General features: G+C 35.8%; 1 protein-coding gene and 1 non-coding gene across 2 annotated transcripts in view; both read right to left on the bottom strand.

Moving 5' to 3' along the window:
* YTHDC2 (YTH N6-methyladenosine RNA binding protein C2) overlaps positions 1-19,709 on the bottom strand; it is a 63,306-nt gene that overhangs the window by 20,854 nt on the left and 22,743 nt on the right. The window contains exons 9-19 of the mRNA XM_049786838.1: positions 18,840-18,988; positions 17,283-17,418; positions 11,605-11,731; positions 11,371-11,436; positions 8,656-8,834; positions 8,332-8,428; positions 8,166-8,253; positions 8,001-8,081; positions 6,363-6,445; positions 3,590-3,695; positions 715-834 (exon numbers count right to left, since the gene is read on the bottom strand). Coding sequence (XP_049642795.1) covers positions 715-834; positions 3,590-3,695; positions 6,363-6,445; positions 8,001-8,081; positions 8,166-8,253; positions 8,332-8,428; positions 8,656-8,834; positions 11,371-11,436; positions 11,605-11,731; positions 17,283-17,418; positions 18,840-18,988 — 1,232 coding nt within the window. The remainder of the gene's footprint in view (positions 1-714; positions 835-3,589; positions 3,696-6,362; positions 6,446-8,000; positions 8,082-8,165; positions 8,254-8,331; positions 8,429-8,655; positions 8,835-11,370; positions 11,437-11,604; positions 11,732-17,282; positions 17,419-18,839; positions 18,989-19,709) is intronic.
* Positions 7,179-7,311, bottom strand: LOC126029375 (small nucleolar RNA SNORA51). The gene has a single exon (XR_007502986.1). It is a non-coding gene; the product is annotated as a small nucleolar RNA SNORA51 (small nucleolar RNA).

Here is a 19,709-nt window from a genome sequence, read left to right as displayed (position 1 = left end):
AAATTTTCCTATATATGGATGGACCTGAAAACTATTATGATTAGTGAAATAAGTCAGAGGGAGCGAGATAGACACAGAATAATCTCATTCATCTATGGGTTTTAAGAAAAGTAAAAGACATTGGAATAACACCCAGAGACAATACAAATGAGGGCTAGATGGACGGAACACGATATGAAGTGTACCACAAAGAGTGGTGAGTGCAGTTAGAGAAATAACTACACTGACAACTATCATGACAATAGTAGTGAGAGAAGTAATATTCCTGTCTCGAATACAGGCAAGGGGTGGGGGAGGAGGGAAATGGGGGGGGGGCAATAGTGGTAGTAGGAAGGTTGCACTGGTGAAGGGGGGGTGTTCATTTTTCATAAATGAAACCCAACTACAAACATGTTTGTAATCACAGTGTTTAAATCAAGATATTACTCAAAAAAAGAAAAAAATTAAATTTGAAATAACCAAAACTATTTGTAATCAAAAGACATATTTATAAAATGTACCTGAAATTTTCTTTAGCTAATACATCACAGAAAATATGATTTGCCTCAAAGGTATAAAAAGGAACCATTATCAACTCTTTATTATTATCATGAGTGTATTATTCAAATGCCATGATTATCTTATCTTTTTTAAAGTATAAAGTTAGTTAAGGATTAATATTTGGTTAGGAATAATTAAAATAATCAAGTAAAATAAAACCATTAAATTACCAACCTTAAGCATCTGCACAGCATTTCTGACAATTAAAGCTGGTGGAGGTTCCGGTGCTTTCATAAGGAAATCAGCAATCGGACAATTTACTGGAGCTAATAACTTGGTATGTAAACAAAGTTCCTGTATATAAGAACAGCAAATATTTTAAATATTAAAATTTATACTTAGCTTTTTTGAGGGTGGAGCTAGGGGCTTATGGGTGGGGCCACATGTGGCAGTGCTTATAGAAAAGACTTCTCTGGCTCTGTGCTCGAGGGCATTCCTGCCACTCTTGTTGGAACTTGGGAATTATAGATAATGCTGGGATCAAACAAAAGTCAGTCAGTCACATGAAAGGCAAGCACCTTAACCTTTTTACTATCTCTTCAACCCATGAAATTAATTTTTATTTACAAGTCCGATAAACAGCCTCTACCAATTCATTTCAAGATAACCTTTGCCTACACTAGCAATGTATTCTCTTGTAAGTTCTCTTTGGGGGGTGGGAGGACACTCTTGGCTCTGCACTCAGAAATTTACTCCTTGCAGACTCGGGAGACTATACAGGATGCTAGGGATGGAACCTAGGTCTGCTGCATGCAAGACAAATGTCCTACTTTTTTTTTTTTTTGTCTAGAATCTTCTATCCAATTGATCAGGTATAACACAGTATAGCAAGCTGACTACATATAAGTAAATGTGTTCACTCCATGAGTTTTACATATGGAAAAACAAACTTATTATATAATAATGTATTGAATATTTATAGTACTCGTGATAAGTGATATGAGGAATAAAGTGAGTTTAAGTGGTAAACAACAGAGTTGATCAAGTCAGTATAAAGCAAAAAAAGGCACTTGGGAAGTCAAACAGATTTCGCTAAAGAAATGACACATAGTTAAGATGTAAAAATTAAGTGAATTATAAAGTGAATAAGGGTGAAGGGTCTAGGGAGATATGGCAGTATACTAGAGGATATTAGAGGATAGCATTATGATAAAAAGTAAGATATGCCTGAGAATTTGAAAGCACTGGTATAGAAGTAAAGACAAAAATAAAAACTGGAGGAGAGAATGTTGGGAATCCTGTATAGCACCTTTCCTACCTTTTTTCCTTCCTTCTTTTTAAATAATGTCTCTTGAATTCAAGAATAAAAGAATGACAGTGTCTATTATCTTAAAGCAACAGAGAAAGACACAGAAAAACTGACAAACGCAAAGTTATCTATATATATCTAGATGCCAAAACATGATCCAATATCACCTTAAAGGCTTGGAAGATAGCATAGTGCTCAGCACCCTGTAAGACTCAAATTAATATACTTCTGGAATCTTCTCCTAGGAACTATGCATTATCTCATTGTTCATGTCATAAGAAAATAAAGGCTAGAAAAATCTCCTGAACTCAGTTCCAAAACCATAAGTAATATCAACATCTAAAACTGGGATTTGGGGCCGAGTAATAGCACAGCAATAAGGCACTTGCCTTACATGCAGTCAACACAGGAATGACCTGGGTTCGGATCCTGACATCCCATATGGTCCCCCGAGCCTGTCAGGAGCTACTTCTGAGTGCAGAGCGAGGAGTAACCCCTGAATGCTGCTGGATAAAATAAAAAAAATATAAAACTTGAATATGAATATAATCTTTTAGTTCTCAGGTAATGTATTCTAATTCTCAGTAAGAAAGTAAAAGAGTGAGCCTAGACTAGTACAGTGGCTTTGCATGCCAGCCTCGTAAATATATTTGGTCATAATTCAAATTTCTGGTGATGCCATTTATGAACTGCAGCACTGCCTGCAATTCCCAACTACAGAATAGCCAGGAATCTAAAACACGCTCCAAAGACGAGCAGCTCCCAGGAGACAGTGCAACTAAAACGAGATGTGTGATGGGGCGAGAGAGAGAATACAGTGGGTAAAACACACGGCTGTCTTGGGTTCAAAAACTAGCAGCCCAGATGGTTCCACGAGTTTGCCAGGATTAATCCTTGAGTGAAAACTCAGGAGCAAATTCTAAACATCGCTGTGTGAGCCCCCAACCCCAAACAAAATAACTGTGCAAGCATGATTAGGATGCTAGGAAGTCTGATCCCTGGTGAGAACATTCAACATGTGTTTCAGCACTGGTGACCCAGAAGGAGCTACAACCGGAATGCGTGCACCTCAATTAGAGTACAAGCCCTAGTGAAGAAGTGCAGTTCCTACTAAGGAGTGCAAACTATCAGCGTGTGATTACCACTGATATGAAATTCCCAATGACCACCATAACTAAAGAAAATTTTTAGCAAAGTCATTCATGTTTGAATGTTAATGCATCAAAGATAATGAAGGGAAAAGGGTGAGGGAGGGAAGAAACAAAGAATGTAAAAATATGAGCTATGTGTTTGTCAATAAAATGATCTTCCACAATATGCAATTTACCATTTGTAAACTGATTTTTAAAACCCTAATTGGTGTAAACTGAAATAATCTCTCTTCTTTCTCATTCACATGGATTTTTCTTTTTCTTTTTGGTTTTTGGGTCACACCCAGAAGCACTCAGGGGTTTCTCCTGACTCTTGGCTCAGAAATCGCTCCTAGCAGGCTCGGGGACCAGGTGGGATGCTGGGATTCGAACCACTGTCCTTCTGCATGCAAGGCAAACACACTACCTCCATGCTATCTCTCCAGCCCCTCACATAGACTTTTTTAAAGTTAAGTAAATTTGAGCTTAGGTGACGGCTCATTAGGTTGAAGCAAATTTTTAGAAAGCAGGATACCCTGGTTTTATCTCTGATACCACAGTTCCCTGAGCACAAACAGAAGCAAACTATAAAACTTTAAAAACAAAATAGTCCAAAAGCACCATCAGGTGGACCCTCAAACTCTAAATGGAAAAATCAATAAATTTCTACCTGTAATGGCATTCTTAAGAGTTCTGGAGTCTGAAATTCCAACATATTCTGGAAACGGAGTTTACTGAAGAGCCGAAAACAAATCCCAGGTCTACATCTCCCTGCCCTTAAAAGTAAAATATACAAATTAAGGCTGAACAAAAGAACAAAAGCTTCAATAAGGAAACTTTAAAGACACCATGATCTAGGAGAAATACAGTAAGTCAGGACCAGAATAGAGAAATTCGAATCCCAACTTATGAATACTTAGGATACTTATCAATCCATTCAAAAGGCAATTCACTTGTCTAGGACTCATCAACCTCATTTATAAATAAATTAGATGATATATTTCTAGTGTAATGGCAAAAGAAAAGAATACATACACGTGAAAAAAAATTTTAAAAAGTATGGGGGCTGGAGTGATAGCACAGCAGTAGGTCATTTGCTTTGCAAGTTGGCCAATCCAGGACGGACCTTGGTTCGATCCCTGGTGGTCCCCCAGGCCAGGAGCGATTTCTGAGCGCATAGCCAAGAGTAACCCCTGAGCATCACTGGGTGTGGCCCCAAAAACAAACAAAAAAAAAACCAAAAAAAAAAAAAAAACAACAACAAAGTATGAAAAGTTATATGACAAATTAAATGTTAATCAATTTTTGAGGAGATACCAAGTATTTCTTCAGAAACAATGACTAGAGGTGTGCAATGCACACATAACAATACTCAAAATAAAGCTGATCAGGATTTTTATAGTTTTCTGAAAAGTAGGGGCTGGAGCAGTGGTGCAAACAGTAAGGGATCAGCCTTGCCCGTGCTTGCCTAGGACGGACCATGGTTCAATCCACCCGGCATTCCATATGGCCCCAAGCCAGGAGAGATTTCTGAGCACATAACCAGAAGTAACTAACCCCTGAGCGTCACTGAGTGTGGCCCAAAAAAACAAATGAAAAATTTTTTTTCCTGAAAAGTAGTAAAAAAAAATTTAAAGGAAAGGCAAGCTCTTGCAATTTCACCCAAATCATTGTACATAACACAAGTAAAATCATTGAGTTGAAAACAATACCCTCCAAACAATGATGCATTTATATTGGTAAATAAAGTTTTTAAATACTGTTTTTAAAACTCAGTATTTAATGTTTTTCTGTTAACTAAAATATGAGAAAAACTAGTCAGTTTACTTTAATCTTTTTTATTTCAAAAAATATGCAAAAATGTACAAAAAAATTCTAATTCCTTCTGCTAAGATCAACACAAATTACTTGTTTATTTCCCTCAGTCCTCACAATGTATATAAATATACATGCATCTTTCAGCACAAGGGAACAATAGATACAACATTTTGTACAATTTAAGTTTTTTATTTATTTTACAAAAAGACACAATTAAATCTTTTAACAATTACTGCCAAAGGCCAGAATGATAGCACAGCGGTAGGGCATTTGCCTTGGATACAGCCAATCTGGGACAGACCGGGGTTTGATCCCTGGCATCCCATATAGTCCTCTTAGCCTGCTAGGAGTGATTTCTGAGCGCAGAGCCAGATGTAACCCCTGAGCGCCACCAGATGTGGCCCCAAAACTAAAAATAAAAACCAATTACTGCCATACAAGCTATAAACTATGTCTGTAATATTACCACTTCACTATTGGTCACTACAGTGTCCCTGTTGCTTCACTATTAAAAATGATGCTTCAAAATTACTAGTACAGCATGTCAGGTCCTTGTGTTGCATGTAGCCAACCTATACCACATATGTCTCTGCCTGGTGAAGAGTGATGGCTAAGCTCAGTCAGGAGTAAGCTCTGAGCAGTACTGGGTGTAGGGCGCACCCCTTCTAGTTAAAATATTCTGCTGCAAAGAGTATTTTTGAATGTTTATCTGTACCCATGTGTTAGTATGTTCCAGATAAATTATGAAAATAAAGCATCAAAGGGCAAATTTATATAAAAAGTTTCAAATTACCTCAAGTTACACCAATTTACACTCCCACCATAAAATCTACAGGCCCATTCTTTAGTCAACTTTGCATTATTTTATTGATACCAAAGCAAAAAAGTATCCCATTAATATAAATTCCTTTCCATATACAGAAGGGGTAGATATGAGGTTTAAGGTCATTTCTATTATTCTATTATTAAAGCCCTTTTATATGTAACACAGAACCCAGACCGTTGTAGTATATCGCAAACATTTTCAACTTTGTTTTTGTTATTAAGGTATAATACTATAATATAGTATAAAGTCTTTTAATTTTAATATAACTTTAATTTGACTTTTTAAGTATTAAGATTGGGCCAGCGCGATATCACAGCAGTAGGGCGTTTGCCTTGCATGTGGCCAACCCAGGACAGACTCTGGTTCGATTCCCTGCATCCCAGATGGCCCCCAAGTCTGCCAGAAGCAATTTCTAAGCGCAGAGCCAAGAGTAACCCCTGAGCACTGCCGGGTGTGACCCTCCTCCCCGCAAAAAACCCACTGAAGTATTAAGGTTGTATTGGCAAAATACTTAAGAATTAGAAAGTTATAAACTTCTTTTGTTTGGTTTTTGGGCCATATCCGGTGACATTCAGGGGTTACTCATGGCTCAGAAATCGTCCCTGGTTTGGGGGACATATGGGATGCCAGGGGATCGAACCGCAGTCCATCCTAGGCTAGCGTGCACAAGGGCACAAGGCCTTATGCCTTGAGCCACCACTCAGTCCCCATATAAACTTATTTTCTTAGGCGTGTGATGCATATAAGAATATTTCCATTTATAAGGTAATGAAATCAACATACATCAAATATACATTACCTGCCTTTTCTCTGTATGGCACTAGCTTTGGAAATCCACACCATTTTTAACATTGTAACAAAATTCAATGCATCAAAGGATTTCTGTAACATTCAAATCATCAAGTTAAAACATAAAAGGTACTTAAGTAGTAAGAAACATAAATTTTAACTTGTCAAGATGTGAAGTCCCACAATTAGATAATTGGAAAAGTGTTGAATTTTAAAACGTCACTGAATTTTAACTGTAAATACTTTAGGAAAAAAGAATGAAAACTTGGAAAATCTGCAAATTCAGTAAGTTCCAGAATGTCAGAAATAAATTATATTATCTATCAGTAAAAAAACTGAGGCCAAGGTTGTGCTCAACAGACTAGTGGGCATGTTTTGCATCCTTTAGGCCAGGGTTTGATCCCTGGCACTTCATGCTCCCAAGCATCCCCTGGTGTGACACAAAAGCAAAAGCAAAAGCAGTCAAAAATTTTAAAAAGGAAGAAAAACAGTCACATATTCATTTGAAAAGACGTAATCTCCTTTTACACAGCATATAAGATATTTCTTGAAAAAAATCATTTTCTTTCTCACTTTCAATATGAATCAAAATTAAGGGTATTGAGTATTTCTGGCATTCTAGTAAGAAAATAAACTATGCTCATTATTTGTATCAGAGATTGGAACAATTTTTGTAAATGGCCAGATAGCAAATATTGTCGTCATTGCAGAGGGTCTGTGCCACAATCACTTTAATTCCAATTGCAGCATGAAAATATCATAGATAATGAACAAAGCAGTATTTCAATGAGATTCATTTAAATTTTTATTTTAATTTTTTTTTCTTCCATGTCCCCCCATTCACAATACAGACCAGGCAAAGGGCCTGGGCTGAGGTGTATAAGGGGTGCACTGACTGTACCTCCTCTTTCTATACAGTCAGTGTAAAGAACAGAGTCTGTGGTAAACATTGGGAGGCCGAGATTCATTTTAATAAAAGCAGGTATATTTGGTTGCTACCTATCATTTCCTGAGCCTACTTTTAATTTGTTTGCTTTCTCCTACAATGGTCCCCATGCATTATGTACCTTGAATACCTATTACTTCTGGAATAATAGAGATGTGTATATAATAGAACTATGTACAAAAGAAAGATGGTTCATGCTCACAAATAGGGAGAAACAGGAAATATGTAATAAAATTCCTGTAATATGTGACAAAATTCTCACTGTAACCAGTCAAACCCTTCACTTTCCTACTAGTGTTTAGTTTAAAAAAGCAAACCTTTATATTTCTTTAAACTTTATTTATTGATTGATTGGTATTTGGCCACACTTGGCGACGCTCAGGGGTTACTCCTGGCATATAGGATGCCTAGAATCAAACCGAGTTCCTCCTCGGACAATTGCATGCAAGGCAAACAACCTACCACTGTGCTGTCTCTCCAGCCCCCAAAAGCATACCTTTTTAATCTACTGAAACAGACATATACTTTGTACTGAGTTAATGTAGAATAATCACTCTAATGTAACTAGTATTTAAAGATGTAAAATTTATCTAGAACTAGACAATGTACCATTAAAGTGAATTCTGTTAAAAGAAAAAAAAAAGCACTGAACTAGGACTAAACATTTTTCATTTAGTAAAAACACTGTTAATCTATACATACCTCTTTCACCTTACCAGAATCAATAACAAAGACCACATCATTGACTGTAATGCTAGTCTCAGCAATATTGGTGGATAGAATCTGCAATAAAAGTATTCTTTTGTAATTATTATCAAAACAGAACAAATGACAAAGAAATTGAAAAAATAATTTTGTGAACCTTACTATTTTTCGAACACCTGCAGGTGGGTTTTTTAATACTTTTTTTTGATCGGATGTCTGCATATTTGAATGAAGCATAAAGACTTGATATCTGTTGACAATTGAAAGAGAATATTTATTATGATACCTATCTGTTAAGTAAAGGAGTGAAAATGAAACCAGCTTTTACCTATGTGCATTGTCGGCAAACCGCTTGTCATCAAACAGGATGCGATCTCTCAGCCCAACAATTTCATCATATCCAGGTAGAAAAATTAATATTGCACCTTGGAGGAAAATGGTCTTTTTAATATGAAATTTTATTATAAAATAAACCATTATAAAATAAACCAATTAATGAACTATCAAGTGTTTCAAATACTATTATAAAATTTATAACAGATACCAGAAATTATATAATTTGATGGAATTATAAAACATACAATAATTCTACAGTATCAATTTTCATATTAAACTGTACAGTTTTGCTTTAGGTTTTTTAGACAATACTTACCAGCATCACAACTATGGCAGATATTATATAGGAGATGCATAATCAAATCCAAGTCTACTTTTTCATCATCAAAACTATGATGATAGGCTTTTAGGAGCTCTCTGTCTTCTGCACTGAAGTCACTTCCATTAGTTTGAACCAGAGAACTTTCATCTAGATTTCCAAATTCCAATGAAGCACTTAAAAAGATAAAAGAAAAAAGACCAAATTCATAGTCATTGAAGAGTAGCCTTAAAGTCAACTATTCTCATTGTTTTAAAATTTTCAATCTGTCTTAAGGAAGGTAATAATTAATATCCTGGATGTCATCAGGATTTTAGTTTTAAGTTTAGACAAAATGGTAAAAATGCTTCTAAAAACACAATCTGAAGATATTTTTTCAAAGAAAATATGCAAATGACCAAAAAGCATGTAAAAAGATACTTAATACCCCTAGGTATCAGAGAAATAAAAATTAAGACCACAACGAAATGTCACTGCATACCCACTAGAATAATATAATAAAAAACAAAAGCAAAACCACTAAATCTTACAAAGAATGTAGAGGAAATTACATGAGATTACAATAAGTTGTAACCCTAAAAGTTTCTTTAGATAACAATGTGGCAAGAGTATATATACAAAAAAATAATCTGCATTCAAATGTCTGTACTTAAAAATCTGTATACAGAACCACTTCTGTGTAAGTGGTTTTTGCTTTCTTAATTTTTAACAGGGAAAATGAATGGTATTATCTTCTTTGCGTAAAGGTTAAATACCAATAGCTCAACAAGTTTTAAACATTTAAACATATTTAAATAAATTTTTTTTTTTTTTTTTTTTTGGTTTTTGGGCCACACCAAGTAACGCTCAGGGGTTACTCCTGGCTATGTGCTCAGAAGTTGCTCCTGGCTTGGGGGACCATATGGGACACCGGGGGATCGAACCGCGGTCCGTCCAAGGTTAGCGCAGGCAAGGCAGGCACCTTACCTTTAGCGCCACCGCCCGGCCCCATTTAAATAATATTTGTGATTTATAATTTATATCACAAGATACAAAAGACAGCCCTATTAGCTAGGATAACACAAATGTCACCCAAATAATGGCTTTACTTGACAATCTGTAATGTCTAGTATGTTTTACCTAAGGCATTCTCAAGAATGCTGTGTATTGTGTAAGTACAAAAAGTTTAACTGTAATTTTAATGTGCTATTATCAAAATTATAAGAAAATATATTATATGAGAAATTAACATTTGAACTTGCCAAGAACTCTCAAACTCTATCATTTACATTTTCATCTAATAAAATTAAAATAATACTTATTCATACTAAAATTTCTATTTCATCTAATGTCTACAACCACATCTACATGTAAATACAAAAACGCATCAAGTGAAACATGTTCTTGTATAATATATATATTCTTGTTCTAATATACGTTATCTACAATTTCCTGCTTTATGAAAACGATAAGTTGAAACACATGAAAGTAGTCAATGTGCTATTTTACTTTAAATATTCCAATCTAAAATCAATATGATCTAAATTGATCAAAAATATATAAAGGTTTAATTCTATAGCTATCTAAAATACTGCTTTTCTGATTCCTTTTTCTCACATCAAAGTATACCTACCTATACATAGTGTTATTAAATGAGTAGTTTCAAAAAAGTTAAAATAAAGAAACTTCTCTATTTCTTTTCAACTGTTTTAATTTAGGCTACTATCATGATTCTAAGCAATATGCATCTTCTGTATTTATTTCACAATTTAATCATTGGCTGTGGACATCCAGTAAATGAAAAATAAGGTCATCACCTCCATGCCTGTACACACTTTAAGTCCATACCAATCAGTATAATTTTAGCTAAATCATAATTCAGCTTTTACTATAACTGTGTAAACATCAATGAACAAAGAGCAAACTGTGATTACACTTCCTTTTTCCTCTGACTTTAATTATTAATGTTTTTAGCTAATTTTTCAGTGTACATTTCCCTATTCTCCCCCAAAGCCTCCAACATTTCATAAAGTTTTTAAATATGGCCAGAGATATCAGACATCTTTCCCCACACCTAGTAATTTCCTATCTGAAGTTATAGATCTTCTGTTTCCATGGGAAAACTAGGTCTACTGGACAACTGTTTTAAGACTACTACTCTGTACCCATATATTTGGTGTTTTATTTTATCTATCTCCTGGGCTAAATCTACTAGGTTTTTCTCATTTTATCCACTATCTCATTTTTATGATCACATTATATAACATCTATATATAACATATAACAGTTATATAAGTGGCAAGACTGAACTCAGATTGGCCACATGCAAGCTAAGTGCTCTACCCACTGTACTCTCTTCGACCTCTGGGTCTTTCGACAAATATTCACTGAATATCAACTGAATTTAGGTAATGTCCTTGCACAAAGAAGACAAGTAGCTTGCAAAACATTGGTGGAGAGGAGATGGAAAAACCAATGAATATAGCTAAGAAGTTATAGTATAGGATAGGATGTAGCTAGCAGTAGCAGTATTAATATCAAAAGCACTCATTAAAATAAAATTTAAATAGACATTGTGTTCTCCATTTTTACTCTATTGTTTGTTTCATAAATTCAATCACCTTCTTTTGCAGTTTGTTTCTCAAGTTTTCTTTTGATAATTGAAACTAAAAATAGCCTACATTTGTCTTGTGTGATAGCGCTAATTTTTTAAGAGGTAGCATCAAGTATTACCTGTAAGATTCTAGAAGATCCACAACTTCAGTCTGCCCAAAGTGTTTAGCCCAATCTAAAGCCATCCTGCCAAAATACAAAGATATGATGTCAAGATTTTCTTAATCCTCAAAATTATAAAAATTATAAATCAAAATCTGTTCACCCAGTTGGAGGTGTACCAGTAATTACTAAAAAATATATAAAATATTTGAGCTTATAAAGATATACAAAGAGGGTGCAGCATAAAATTACCAGCCATTGGAGGCTTTACTGTGGACATTAGCTCCCATACTAATTAACTGCTCCACTTGACTTGAAAATCCTCGTCCTGCAGCAACCATCAGAGCTGTTGCACTGGTTTCACTATGTCGGTAATCAACTAGGAAAAGAAAAAGATAAATGCTAACTTTCCAAATAACTTAAAAATATGTAAGAAATTTATACTTAAATAATTGAGTTAGGGCAACAAGGACTTGCTCCTTTTACTAATTAAATAATAGCATTTAAAAAACTTTAATTCAGAACTCCCAAGGAAATGTTAGTTTTATATGCTCTTTGTAGAAACAGAGGACAGAATGGAAGTGTTAACTAGAAGGTAAGAATTATAATTAAAGTGTATTAAACTCACCAAGATTATTACAACAGAAGAATGCTACTAAATTGCAGAACCTTTAAAACAACTGTCCTAAATCTTGATAACATGTTAACCACCACACATTAACATATAATTAAGTAATTTTAGTTTTATCATCAGTCGGCCACGAATGTTTAAGTTCAAATACAAAGTTCAAGACCATATTTTGTTATATTCTATTAGCATGAACATGATTAAATTAATTCAGTAGACAAAGCTAACAAAAGTTGTCAATGGATTAACAAGTAACCCATATTTATAGGAGCAAAGCGCTATTAGAGCAAAGTAAGGGGTGATTTTTTTGTGTGTGCCTTACAACAAGATCACTTGTAATAGCCTCAGTTCAAATTCAATAGGTTATAGACAACCAGATAAGCATTTTTTTAATTTTTGGACAGTCATGCCTGGTGGTGTTCAGGGCTTACTCCTGGTTCTTCAATCAGGGATCATTCATTCCTACCTGCTAAGAGCTTGGAGATACCTTTTGAAGTATTAGGAATATAACCTGGGTTGGCTGATTGCCAGAGAAGCATCTTATCCACTACACTAAACCTTTGCCCCTAAATAATAATTTTTTTAAAAGTTTCACATTTTACAATTTCACCAAGAAAAAGGAAAGTTAACAGGATGAAGTGAATCAAAAGTTGCTGAAGAAATTTCCAGTTTCATATTCTAGAAGATATAATTGAGAAGACTTCAGAACTAGAAATAAAAAAATCTAGGAATCATTTTTTTTTTTTTTTGGTTTTTGGGCCACGCCCGGTGATGCTCAGGAGTTACTCCTGGCTATGCGCTCAGAAGTTGCTCCTGGCTTGGGGGACCATATGGGACGCCGGGGGATCGAACCGCGGTCCATCCTAGGCTAGCGCAGGCAAGGAATCATTTAAAAAATATTTAAAGTCAGACTTGATGAGCTACACCTAGGGAAAATAGAAGTCTAAGCATTAAGAGCTGGGGCATTCTATATTAGAGCCCAGAAAAAAGGAAAATTCTGCAAAAGAAATCAAGAAGTTTAGCTGAGAAGAAAACAAGTAAGAATAAGGTATTAGGAGTTAACTTTTAAAAGTGTTTGAAGACTAGAGAGATAAAAAAAATTGTATTAATGTTGACAAGTTTTGATAATAAGCTACTTACTAACTAACTCATTTCTAGTACTGACCTATGAGAGAAACCTCTGAGTACGAAAGTTGCCTCTTGTTACACTTAACACTATGAACTACTAAGGTATTTCACTGGACAAATGTGCTAATGATAAAGTATATACATACAAATCAAAACTTGCACCACTATATCCAAAAGTATACAATCATTTTCCATCTGCTAAATGAGTAATTTAGAAAAAAGATATTAATTTTTCTATAAACACATCACAAACCTCTGAGATTAATGATGCACACAATACATACCTATACGTATATATGCACATACATATATAAAATATGATTGCATTTGATGAGACTTATGTAACTATAACATTAACTTATACATGTATAGACCCCCATAAAACTATTCGGGAGATAATGGACTACAAATTCCTGATTTAGGGGCCCAGCGTGATAGTATAATAGTGAGGAGGGCATTTTCCTAGTATGTAGCCAGCCCAGGTTTGATCCTTGGCACCCAATATGGTTCTCTGAGCACCAACAAGAGTAATCCCTGGGGCCGAAGCAATAGCACCGTGCTAGGGCGTTTGCCTTGCAAGCAGCTGGCACACACACACACACACACACACACACACACACACACACACACGAGATGATGCAAAGTGCTAGTGAGAATGGTTCCAGCACACAGGAACACGAACACACACACACACACACACACACACACACACACACACACACACACACACGATGATGCAAAGTGCTAGTGAGAATGGTTCCAGCACACAGGAAGAGGTCCATGCACATGCACCATCAGGTGTGGCCCCAGTTCCTTCCTTTCCCACCACAAATACATAATAATGATGTAATTTTTCATCTACAATGCTTAGGAAGATCCTGATAATTGTAATAAGTAACCCCAAAAGGAAACTATTAGTCATGTGAATAAAAATAGTATTTGTGTAGTTTGTTTTGTTTTGTTTTTCCTTTTCTCTTTTCTTATCTCCCTCTTCTTCTACCTTTGCCTCCTCATTATCATCAATTCAATCCATATCAAATAAAAACCACACGGTTACCTCCTCTATAGGAAAGGAAGCTGACACATAGGGTGCTGCGGACAATACTACAAAGGGTAAATAACTATATAGATAGACCTCACGAACACAATGGTTAGTACTCGAGACACGAAACCTATACATATCCAAAAGTTGATCTATTAGTTTCTTTTCCTTACAAGTACTATACTTACCTACCTTTCTGTACTTAGAGCATCTCTTGCCCTCCCCACCTCTCTTCATTAATATATACCTAAGCTAACTTCTATATGTTTATATGGGGCAGGAGCACACAGAGATAGGAATCCTCCTTAAGAGACAAACCTAAACCCCCCTCAGAAGCCTGACTGTCCCTTCACACCTTAATCCAATCCCCGATATCCCCACCATGTTATAACTCTTCACCCTCAGTTCTTAATCCATTAGGCATCAAGACCAACCTCCTACACCAACGAACCAGTACCCAGTTCCCAAGTGAAGAGACACCCACTGAAACTCACACCTAGTTCCTGGCAAGAAAATACAACCAACACCCCGACTGACTCATGCAGTGTAGCCCTCCTAATCACCTCTCCCTATTGTGGACTGTGGCTTAATACTGGATTAGCTCCAAAGGGACGCCCATTGCAAGAACTCTACCCAAGATCTCCCTGCGTGGAGCCCACATCTCACAAGGAAATCTCAAAAGACAATGGGGAAGCCTATATTATCATCATAAGTATAGACCTATTTAACACTATCTCTTATACTGTTTCTCCCCAAATGTAATCTACTGTATCACTTTCTCCCTTTTTCTGTTTTTTTCCCCCCTTGTTCGTTTTATCTTTATTATTATTATTATTTGTTTTGCCCTACTTTTTGTTTTTTGATTTGTTTTTGCTTCTTTTGGGTCACACCTGGTGGCACTCAGAGGGTGCTCCTGGCTCTATGCTCGGAGGTCGCCCCTGGTGGGCATGGGGGACCATGTGGGATGCCGGGATTTGAGCCACTGTCCTTCTGCAAATCTGCAGGAAGGACTGATGCCTTGTCTCCATGCTATATCTCCCGGCCCCACTTTATTCCTTTAATTTACGTCTTTTATTTAATCTTTTTGTTAATAAAAGAAATTTTTTTTCTTTAGATAAGTGTGAGCATATATATATTTAGTTTTTGTCGTGTGTCTATTTTCTTCTCTATCCACCCCCAAATCCACCAGTAATATAATGTAGCACCACATCTTCCTGCAAAGGCATATTTTAAAAAAAGGGAGAAATTTTACGTGTAAAAACAAGTTCTTATTTACTAGGGATAAGAACTCATACTTTTTACAACACGGGCATCTCCCACCCTGAACGTATGTCATGTGGAACCAACATAGACCCCAGGGAAGTAGGCACCGACCGTCCAGCCTTGACTCCTGGATCTCAGACATAGAAATGACAGAGTTCTCCACAACAGCTCCAGGAACCAAATCCCCTCCGGGGCATCCATAATGCTACATAATCCAACATGCTCCAGTTCTAAATTGATAACCTGACAAAGAGGAAATGGGAACAACTTGATTTAAGAGCAAGGTGTCCTTCCTCACCAGCCAACAATAAGACAAAACCAGAAGACATGTCACCCTTTGATCTGTGCAAAAGCCAAGATTGCTATATACAGATGACTGGTTGTTACAACCAGGACTGTACAGTAAGCATCCCGGGACCAACAACAACAATAACAACAAAAAGCTCTAGCCTAGCTTTTGGTCTATGATCTGTTCAACAAAGAGCTCCAATTCCAGAGGTCTGACTGAGACAATCACAACTGAACGGGTCTTCCGGAAACATAACAAAAGACTATCCCAGGCTCCATCCTAGGAGCAACATAATGACCAAGACCACCAACTACAGAAGATTTTTTACAGTGGTCCTCAAACTATGGCCTGCGGGCCACATATAGTATTTGTATCTATTTTGTTTCTTCATTGCAAAATAAGATATATACAGTGTGCATAAGAATTTGTTCATAAGTTTTGTTTTTACTATAGTCAGACCCTCCAATGGTCTGAGGGACAGTGAACTGGCCCCCTGTTTAAAAAGTTTGAGGACCCCTGGAAGAAGCAGAACTGCTAGAACCACAAAGAAAGACTTCAACAGAAGCTCCAGTCCTTGAGCTGTACAGACACCAAGATCTCTAAATACAGAGGTCTGATTTTACCATCCATGACGAAGCAGAAGTCGTCCATACACCACAAAAGCACCGAGGGAGGAGTAAATGATCATACAAGGAGTCTATAGTTAAGCCCATGACAGTATACTTCAGGGGTGGAGAAACACTGTATCTCCTTGGCCAAGGGAATTCCCTCTATAATATCCCCAATAGTTACTGTGCCTCTGCAGGGGGAAAAAGAAAAAAAAAGCACAAAATAATCATTTTTCCCCAATATTTTGTAGATATTGAAGTTGATGTCTCCAATTTTATTTTATTTTATTTTATCTTTCTCTTTCTTTTTGCACTCCGGCATGGTTTGATTTCAGAACCGAGACTATTGTGTGGTGCTTATCTTTATTGCTGTAGTGTTCACTGGATATTTAATTTGATATTTCTTTCTGTGTTGTTTCAATTACCTTTTTCATGTCTTCTCTCAAACTGAGGTTGAAAGCCTCTAGAAGGACTCCACCCATTTTCAGCTTATTTGATTTTTTTTCTTATTTTTTACCCCATTTTTTCCTTCAAGCAAAACCACATAACTCGAATTATCTAGCTCCACCTCTCAAATAGAGGGGGAAACAAGGGAGGGTACCAGGACCAAACAGATATATGATCACTAATAGTAAGCTAGACAAAGAGGGGACCACCTACTCTAGTAGCCCAGGGGGTGATGATTGGGGATATAGGCTGCAGAAAGGGGACGGGGGTGACGGGAAGACACATTTGGTGATGGGTATTCCCCTGATTCAATGTTAATATGTACCTAAAATACTACTATGAAAAATATGTAAGCCAATATGGTCAAAATAAAAATTAAAAAATAAAAGAGGTATATGTTCCTATAGTATAAATCATAGAGTTCTGGTTCAAGAATAAAAAAGGAAATGTAAATGTGTTCTGCATTAAACTACATTTCTAAAATAAATGAATGTAGAATAGAAATAAAACTAAATAAATACTTACCACTAACATTCTCAGTTAAAATAAGGTGAAAGACCTGAGCAAAGGCATCAACATCTTTATGTAGCCATATATCAGAAAGACAAGCATCCATTTCCTTTATTAACCATGGTTCAAGGCAATTTACATCTTTTTCTGTCTTCAAAAAGAAAGATATATATAAATTACCCAATAGCTTCAACTCTGCTTGCTTAAAACAGAAGATGGCAATAATGGCTGTAAGAATCACTAACCATATATTAAGGCACAGATTTAGCACATAAAATTAATCATCCCATCACAAATATTACTTAAATTACTACTTGTATTTTATTGTGGTATTCATTTGTTATCTGAAGCTGAGCTTCTCAACAACAAATGGGATAATCCAGCTACACTGTTAACTAAGATCTGCTCAGAGGATGTTGCAATAAGTACCTGTACCTTGTGGTTCTGCTCCCAAATGCACATCAAAGGGAAGAGTTTCACTTAGAACTTTACAGTGTTGATGCAGGTTCCATATGATTAAAATAAGCAAATGGAGACCAGAATTCATAGGACTTCAAAACTCTTCTAGGTGATGATAATGTGCAGTCAGCTTCAGAATCACCACTATTTTTGGTTAAAATGGTGGTCACTGAACCAAAAATGGGTGTTCCCTAAACTTAAATAAACTTTTAAGAAACTCAAAATATTTTTTCTTTAAAAAGTAAAATTTAAGGGGCAAATAGGGTATTTGCCTTGCATGTGGCGGACCCAGGTTTGATTCCCAGTATTCCATATGGTCCCTGGAGCCTGCCAGGAGTAACTTCTGAACATAAACCCAGGAGTAATCCCTGAGTACCAGCTAGTGTGGCCCAAAAACCAAATCAAAAAAACAAACCTCAAATTCATTTGGATGTATATAAAGTTAGCAAATGGTACAAAAATGCAACCATAGCCACATTATGTCCTTTTTCATGTTTAAAAGTTATTTTTATATTTTATAAAGTTTATTTTTATATTTTTATTTATTTTTATAAAACAAATGCAGTCTCACCATATTTCACATTAAATACAAATACCTATGTAAGAAGTCCAACAACACAGCATTAAACACAGTAAAAACAAAAAGGATCCTAGAACATCAACAGATATCAGGGACTCAGGAGAGAAGTCGCCCACCTGGGATACAGGTGCAAGGTAATGGATGAACAGGATCAGAGTTTATAAAATATTTAATTTATAAAAGATATTGTGGTACAAGAAAAGGAAAAAAGATATTGAGGTCTATGAAGGATGACTTACAAAGTCACACAGCTAGCTGATAATGGAATCAACCAAATCATTTACTCTAATCGTGTCTTTTCTCAATTTTATCCTTACTAAGTCAGCTCATTTTATTTGACTTAGAGAAAGTACTGAAATCACTTTAACTTAAAAAGATGCTAAATTATTTGAAAAAACACGTATTGAAAATAGTTTGAAAATGTATTATAATGTAAAACTCAGGAATATTCCAATAAAATAACAAAAATATATAACCGCCTGTTTTTCAAACTAAACATTCAAAATATCAGTACAAAACTAGTGAAATCTTACCAACTGACTAAAGACAGCATCACCACCATCATCTAATAAGTCATATTCCTCAGTCACATTCGGAACAGTTCTTTGCCTTTGAGATTCTGGCTTGAAAGTATTCTCTTGAGCTGAGTACCATTCTGTAAGTGTGCTTTGTTGTTTCTCTTCTGTATTAGTAACCAAAAATACATAAGTAGAAAAATTCTTTGCTTTTGAAATATATTCCCATGCATACTAAATAAGTCTAAAAGTGCTTAAATGTTGCCCTCCACTTTTGTTTGTTCTGGGGCAATAACTAGCAATAATCTGGGGTTACTGCAAGACCTGCATTCAGGAATTACTCTTGGTGGGCTTAGAAGAACCTTTTGGGATGCTTGGGATCAAACCTGGGTCAACAACATGCAAGGTAAACGTTCTAACTGCTATACAATGTCTCTAGTCCCAGTTGGCCAGTTTTGTTTTTGGACCACGTCAAGCAACAATTAGAAATTACTACAGGCTCTCCTAGTAGGCTCAGGGAACCATATGAGATGCCACAGATTGAATTCTGGTTGGTCACATGCAAAGCAAGTACCCTAACCTCTGTGCTATCATATCACATTGTACCTGGCCTGTTTTTAAAGTTATTAAAAAAAAAATATATATATATATATACACACACACACTAGGAACATTCAGTAACATGTTACAATGAGTCAATTAAAAACACCCAGGATTATATTTAAAAATAACACCTATTCTATTAATCTATAGATTAATAAAATTCTGATAAAATTAATATAATTAACTCTATTCTTTACATCTATTACTAAGAGGATGATTCAGTTTGAAACTTGAAAAAAAGAAGGGGCGGCTGGAGATAGCATGGAAGTAGGGCGTTTGCCTTGC

Source organism: Suncus etruscus, chromosome 14, assembly GCF_024139225.1.
Source record: "Suncus etruscus isolate mSunEtr1 chromosome 14, mSunEtr1.pri.cur, whole genome shotgun sequence".
Classification (NCBI taxonomy): Eukaryota; Metazoa; Chordata; class Mammalia; order Eulipotyphla; family Soricidae; genus Suncus; species Suncus etruscus.
The sequence above is the reverse complement of the archived record's forward strand: the minus strand, read 5'-3'. Positions and strand labels throughout refer to the sequence as shown.